The 7,500-nt window shown below is 43.6% G+C and overlaps 1 protein-coding gene across 1 annotated transcript in view; it reads left to right on the forward strand.

The window, feature by feature from the left end:
* Positions 1-7,500, forward strand: part of ndst2b (N-deacetylase/N-sulfotransferase (heparan glucosaminyl) 2b) — a 36,410-nt gene that overhangs the window by 1,741 nt on the left and 27,169 nt on the right. The window contains exon 3 of the mRNA XM_042083944.1: positions 2,207-2,231. Coding sequence (XP_041939878.1) covers positions 2,207-2,231 — 25 coding nt within the window. The remainder of the gene's footprint in view (positions 1-2,206; positions 2,232-7,500) is intronic.

Below are 7,500 nucleotides of genomic sequence, written 5' to 3' on the forward strand. Positions count from 1 at the left end.
GTCAAGTATTTTGCTAATTGGTATTCCCTGTTAAGAGTCAAATAACTTTGTAGTTTACTTTGTTTTTCTGTTGTTTTTGTCCAGTTTGTGAGATATTTTGATCATTTGGTTGGTATTTATTCTTTCAAGAGGGGTGCCAGTGTCCTGAGGCTGAATAGTGAAGTTAGTTCCATTGGTTGTTTCTTGCTGGAGCCTTTGGACCAACTGGATGAGGGGACTCTTTTCTATGTTCAATTCTTGGCCCTTTAAGGCTTTGAAGTGATAGGATGTGGGGTCGCTTGTTTTTAAATGTTGCCAGAATTTGATGGCTCTCTTTTCCATTTTTAGATGGAGGGGGAACTGGCCGAGTTCTGCCCTGCATGCATTAGTTGGTGTTTGTTTCTGCATTTTTAGAATGTTCCTGCAGAATTCTGCATGCAGGGTTTCAATTGGATTTTTGTCCCATTTTTCAAAATCGTGGTTTGTTAGGGGACCCCACACTTCACTGCCATATAGAGCAATGGGCTCAATAACCTATTGGAATATTTTGAGCCAAATTCTGATATTAATAGATTTTTTTATGGCATAGAAAGCCCTTCGTGCTTTTTCTTTCAACTCACTCACGGCCAAGCTGAATTTTCCGTTAGAACTGATTTTCAATCCAAGGTAACTATAATTTGTGACATGTTCTATTTTTAGTTTATCAAATGTGAAGTTGTGTTTGTTTCCCTGACAATTTGTTCTCTTTTGGAATGTTAATACTTTAGTTGTTTTGGTGTTAATAGCCAGTGCCCAAGTCTGGCAGAATGTTTGCAGTACATCTAGGTTCTGCTGCAGGCCCTCTGCTGTTGGACATAGCAAAACCAGATCATCTGCAAATAAAAGCAATTTGATTTTGGAATCATGAAGGCTGAGGCCAGGTGCTTTTGATTTTTCTAGTTGGTTTGCCAATTCATTGATATTCAATGTTAAAGAGAGTTGGTGAGAGTGGACAGCCTTGCCTCACGCCCTGCCCTTGAGTGAAGTAGCTGGTTTGCTTATTTCCAATTTTAATTGTGCATTTATTGTTTGAATACATTGTTTTTATTATGCTGTATGTTTTGCCTCCAATCCCACTGTCAATTAGTTTCGAGAGTAGACCTTCATGCCAAATTGAATCAAAAGCTTTTTCAAAGTCTACAAAGCAGGCAAATACTGTTGATTTCTTTTGGTTCATATGTTTGTCAATTAGGGTTTGTAGTGTAGTGAATACTCTCTCTCTCTCTCGCTCTCTCGCTCTCTACACTGCCCCCCTCTCTCTTCTATCCCTTTCTCTCCGCTCTCTCCTCTCTCTCTCTTTCTGTCTCTCTATATATATCTCTCTCTACGCTCTCTCGCTCTCTACACTGCCCCCCTCTCTCTTCTATCCCTTTCTCTCTGCTCTCTCCTCTCTCTCTCTCTTTCTGTCTCTCTATATATATCTCTCTCTACGCTCTCTCATCCTCTCTTTTTACTCTTTTCCTCTCTTTCCACACCCTCCTCTCCTCTCTTTCTCTCTCTCTTTCTCACTGTCTCACTTCATCAGCCCTTTATTGCCCTCTGGCTCTTGTCACTCATACCACTCTTTGTCTGACATCTCTTTCTCTCTCTTTCTCTGTCTTACTTGAACTGTCATACACACACACACACACTGCCTCTGGCAGGACGCTGATAGATGATGGTGTGTGTGTGTGTGTGTGTGTGTGTGTGTGTGTGTGTGATGGATGGGCCGCGTCGTTACTGTTGTTGTTCTTCAGGGGCAAATGAGGACATATCACTCTTGCTTATTTAATCTCCTGTGTGTGTGTGTGTGTGTTGGGGAGTGGAAGGTGTAGTGAGGTGTGTAGGGCTCTCCCACACTAGACAACAAGAACACAAACACACACACACACACACAAACACATATTAGCTGGTGTTGGGCAGACCAACCTCTCTCTGACTTCACACAGATGTTCACTCTTGAAATGCACAGATGGACCACAGTGACAACACACACACACACACACACACACACACAATGCATGCAAATGGAGCTAGAGTGGTCCAGAGATATCAGCTTAGCATGAATATTTCAGCACCTTACTCAATTTTATGGCTTTCTTGCCTCCATGACCAGCCAGGAGTTTGTGTGTGTGTGAGTGGGTGAGAGAGAGATAAGTCTGCTTGCCCTAGTGTTGTGTTGTAAATATGTGTGTGCATGGGTCTCCAGGCAGGAGTCTCTGTGATGAAGTCTGGTGTGGAGACCTCCTGTCTATAACCGTCAGTATCACTGAATCTCTCACGGAATATATGAAATCAAATAGTTGGTGTGTGTGTCTATGCCTGTGCAGCATATGTATGTGTTTGTGTTTTTCTCTGTGAGTGTATGTGGCTTTAAAAAGTTAGAAAATATGTGTTGCACTACTGAGACAACTAGCATAGGCACTAATCTAATCTTTACACAACAATATCTTTATTACAATACTTGTTGAATTTAGCTGGCTGGCTAGTTAGCTAGCAACATGTAAAAAAAACATCACTCTGCATTGGTTTCATATCGTCATGAATCTTTGTGCGTACACTTCAGGACCAGTGGGGATATCTCAATTTGCCCTGGTGAACAAAGTAATTCATTTTCTATGCGAGCAAGCGTCGTCTACCACCATCGTGTTTTGGGTGGCGAGAGCTTCAAAAGGAAGTTGAAGTCTTGTCAACTTTATGGTGATGAGCTATGACGTGGTTTGCCGACAACCACTGCGAGCGATAGCAAATTTAGACGTGCGTAGTCGAGGGAACGAGGGGAGTTCTGAGGTGTCTGCTGCTCCATGTGTGTACGCACAGCGAATTGGCCTCAAGCTGCTTCTTGGAACACATCTATTCATCTACTCATGATCTGTTCATCATAATACTATCTCCACCACCCATCTTCTTACACTCTCCCTGTGTGCGTGTGTGGCTGCTTGCGTGTGTGTGTCTGCTTGTCTGTATGTGTGTGTGCGCGTGCGTGCGTGCGTGCGTGTGTGTGTGTGTGTGTGTGTGTGTGTGTGTGTGTTCTAGGCCTATACTGGACATCACAAGCTTGGTGTAACACTTAATGCTTAAAGCTGATAAGGAGCTTTGATAGCACTTGTGTCGAGCATTTGCTACTGTATCTCTTTACATATAGGCAAAAAGAGAGAAAGAAAGATTGAGAGAGAGAGAATGATAAAAAGAGAGAAAGATAGAGACTACTGCCTACTGCCATGGCGACGGATTTACTACACATCCAGTGTGGTGTCAGAATCTCGCCCCTTGCCGTCTCCGACTCTCTATCTCTCTCTTCTCTCTCACTCTATCTTCTCTCTATCTCTCCCACTCACTGTATCTCTTTATCTCTTTTCTGTCTGTCTTCTCACTCCCTCCCTTTCTATCTCTTCTCTGGCGTCAACACCATCACACCATATATGGCGTTGCATATAATACCCCCCTTCACTCTCTTTCAGTCCCTCTCCCTGCATGTTTTTCTCTCTCTCACTCTTTTTTTTCTCGCGCTCTATCCCTTTCTTGCTAACTTCCCTCTGTGTGTGTGTGTGTGTGTGTGTGTGTGTGTGTGTGTGTGTGTGTCTCTGTGTGTGTGCTTCCTTATTATGGCTCCCTGGCTGACGGGCTCCTCTGGGGGTCTGCTGCATACCCTCTCAAAGGTCACCTTCGTCTGAGTCAGAGTGTGTGTGTGTGTGTGTGTGTGTGTGTGTGTGTGTGTGTGTGTGTGTTTGTCTCTGTCTACAGGTTGTGACTGTGTGTGTGTGTGTGTGTCTTTGGGTGTGTGTGTGTGTGTGTGTGTGTGTGTCTCTCTGTCTACAGGTTGTGTGTGTGTGTGGGTGTTTGTCTCTTTGTCTACAGGTTGTGACTGTGTGTGTCCATTGGTGTGTGTGTTGGTGTGTATGGGTCTGTGTGGGTGTGTGTGTGTGTGTGGGGGGGGGGGGGGGGGTGGCGTTAAGGATGGGTGTATGTTTTATTTGTATGTGTATACAAGTGTGTACAATTATGCCATAGTGTTTATCTGTATTTGTACATGGCTGTGTGTGTGTGTGTGTGTGTGTGTGTGTGTGTTTATTTGCCCTTTGTCTTGTGTGAGTTCATGTAATTCCTGACGAGGGGCTCTGACTTAGCCTTTATGTCTCAGCAGTCCAAACAGTAGTCACCAAATGAGGGTGTCAAGGGCCAGTGGGGGCGAATGACACACACACACACACACACACACACACACACACACACACAGACAGACTGTGCACCATTCCCTCCCACACTGTATTCCAACACACACACACACACACACACACACACACACACACACACACACACACACACTCACACACTTAGAGACGGCGCACCATTCCCTCTCACATACTGTATTCCATCGCACACACACACACACACACACACACACACACACACACACAACCCCCTCCCTCTTATCTGCAGTTAATTGTCAGCTGTGCCTCAGATCCCTACCTCTAAACACACTTGGCCCCCAGCACACAGTAGAGTGTGTGTCAAGACATGTTTTTATGCCCACCCTGGGCTAACACAACTGCCGCACATACAGTGGAGTGTGTGTCGAAACATGTTTTTATGCCCACCCTGGGCTAACACAACTACCGCACATACAGTGGAGTGTGTGTCAAGACATGTTTTTATGCCCACCCTGGGCTAACACAACTGCCAGTCGTCTTCTGCATTTAAGCATCGGATCCAGTCGGTGTTTGTTTCTAAAAACATATAGTTTAATTCAGTCAAATAAATACATGTATGATTGAGCTGTGCCTTCTTTCACATTTTCTGGTTATTGTTGAATTAGTGCAATTATAGCTGCAATTGACACAGCATTTTACATTCTAGTACTGTTTAACTGTAATGTTAGTATAGTATAAGTATAAGTATATATACCAGTACTCTTTTGATCCCGTGAGGGAAATTTGGTCTCTGCATTTATCCCAATTCGTGAATTAGTGAAACACACTCAGCACACAGTGAACACACACAGTGAGGTGAAGCACACACTAATCCCGACACAGTGAGCTCAACCCTCTGGTTACAAGTCCGAAGCGCTAACCAGAAGGCCACGGCTGCCCCCCAAATGTTATCTCATTAGCTAACTGTATTGTTCTTGAAGCAATGCTAGGTATTGTGTTGTGTAAAGCTACTGGAAATGAGGTTTTGGTATTGTGGATGCAGCTTGTTCAGGGGGTCAGGTTTATGGGGGGTTTTGTCAATTTTTATATGAACAACGTTGTGTTGAAGTAAACATCGACCACAGACCTCCCTCATGCCTACTCTGTTCCCTTTTTTTCTTTTCTCTCTCTTTCTCTTCATTTCTGCTCGGTGTTGTATTGTTGTTTTCATCACAGCCTAAGTGACCCCAAACCCACTTCCTGTCTCTCTTAGCCATAGAGTTAGTGTCTGTGTGTGAGTGTGTGTGTGTGTGTGGGGGGGGGGGGGTTCACCTGTCACACATGTCACACATGCTATCACTGTAAGTCACATTCACCTGCCATAACCTGAAGATCTGGGACTTGAACCAGCAGTGCTCACCCTCAATGCCTCCCACCCAATGTGTGTGTGTGTGTGTGTGTGTGTGTGTGTGTGTGTGTGTGTCTTGTGATGTCTGGTAGAGTGGTTACGTGCACTACCCACCTATATTTAGGCCTGGTGCAGAAGGAAGTAGACCATGAGGTAAAAACAAAAGAGAATGTCCACACACTGGTTTAATGAAAAGAAAAAAGAAATGTTTCAACCCGACAGGGTCTTCTTCAGGCAATTATAAAATAATAATAATGGTCGTGATGCCCATCAGGGTGCTGTCTGTGAGCACGGCCCTGTGAAGATTGATGCCAGACAGAACGGTTCCTTCACCCTCAATCCCTCTTTCTACGACTCTCTCTCTTTTTCTTTCTCTATTTCTTTCTTTCACTCTGTTTTTTTTCTTTATTTGTTTTTTCTTTCACTTTCTATCATTCTTTCTTCCTTTTTCTCTCATTCTTTCAATATTTCTTTTATTTCATTCTTTCTCTCTCATTCCTTCTTTATTGTCTTTCTTTTACTCTTTCTCTATCACCTCATATTTCTTTTTCTAGCTTCTATTCATCTCCCTTTCCTTTTCTCCTCTTTCTCTTCTCCTTTCTCTTCCTTCTCTCCTTCTCTTTCTCTCCCTTTTCTCTCTTTGTAACTCGATGGCTCTGTTCACATCTCCCCATCTCTCTTAATTTAATTCAATTCAATTCAGTTCAAATATGCTTTACTGGCAGGTTAAATCCCTCTCCCTCCCTCTCTCTCTCTCCCCCTCTCCCTTTCTCTCTCTCTCCCTCTCTCTCTCTCTCTCTCTCTCTCTCTCTCTCTCTCTCTCTCTCTCTCCCTCTCCCTTCCCATCATACTTCCTAAACTGTCTCTTTATTTAAAGGAGAATTCCGGTGTGATATTGACCTAAAGTGTATTGAAACATGATACCGAGTGTGAACGTATGTCTCATAGCCCATCTCGACTTGTCCCCTGCACTCCAAAATCTGGCGCTAGTTAGCCGATGCTACCAACAACTTTTTCAGTAGTGGTGCTTCGGCATCGGGCTAGCCATGCAAATAAATCACTGTTTTACACCCATTTACGAGGCTCAATGTATCTCCACACTTCATTGGTAGACTTCCTAGGGCCCTGACATTTAAAACGAGACATTGAGAACTTTGAAAAAGCACTGGTAGTTTACTTACAAGACGATTTATGCAGACAGTATCTTCACGAAGTTTAACGTTTGCAGCCATCTTGAATTTAGTCACGATAAGTCGAGCAACGAGTAAGAATGAACAGGTATGATAAGGGATCAGATTCCAAAAATAATTCAGTGGAAATGCATGGATTCCAGTTTCTTCCAGTAGCAGCAACTGGAATCCATGCATTTCCACTGAATTATTTTTGGAATCTGATCCCTTATCATAGCTGTTCATTCTTACTCGTTGCTCGACTTATCGTGACTAAATTCAAGATGGCTGCAAACGCTAAACTTCGTGAAGATACTGTCTGTATAAATCGTCTTGTAAGTAAACTACCAGTGCTTTTTCAAAGTTCTCAATGTCTCGTTTTAAATGTCAGGGCCCTAGGAAGTCTACCAATGAAGTGTGGAGATACATTGAGCCTCGTAAATGGGTGTAAAACAGTGATTTATTTGCATGGCTAGCCCGATGCCGAAGCACCACTATTGAAGAAGATGTTGGTAGCATCGGCTAACTAGCGCCAGATTTTGGAGTGCAGGGGACAAGCCGAGATGGGCTATGAGACATACGTTCACACTCGGTATCATGTTTCGATACACTTTAGGTCAATATCACACCGGAATTCTCCTTTAACCAGGCTTTTACAATATTGAGTTGACCACTAGAAAGCTCCATATTATGTATAATTATATGGCTCGTCTGATTGGTGTAGTTCTGATGACTTGGAATGGGTCTTCCCAACTTCCCCCCACTCTGCGTCAGGGTCCTGATCGTCCAGTCTGGA

The sequence above is a fragment of the Alosa sapidissima genome, chromosome 24 (genome assembly GCF_018492685.1).
Source record: "Alosa sapidissima isolate fAloSap1 chromosome 24, fAloSap1.pri, whole genome shotgun sequence".
Lineage (NCBI taxonomy): Eukaryota > Metazoa > Chordata > Actinopteri > Clupeiformes > Clupeidae > Alosa > Alosa sapidissima.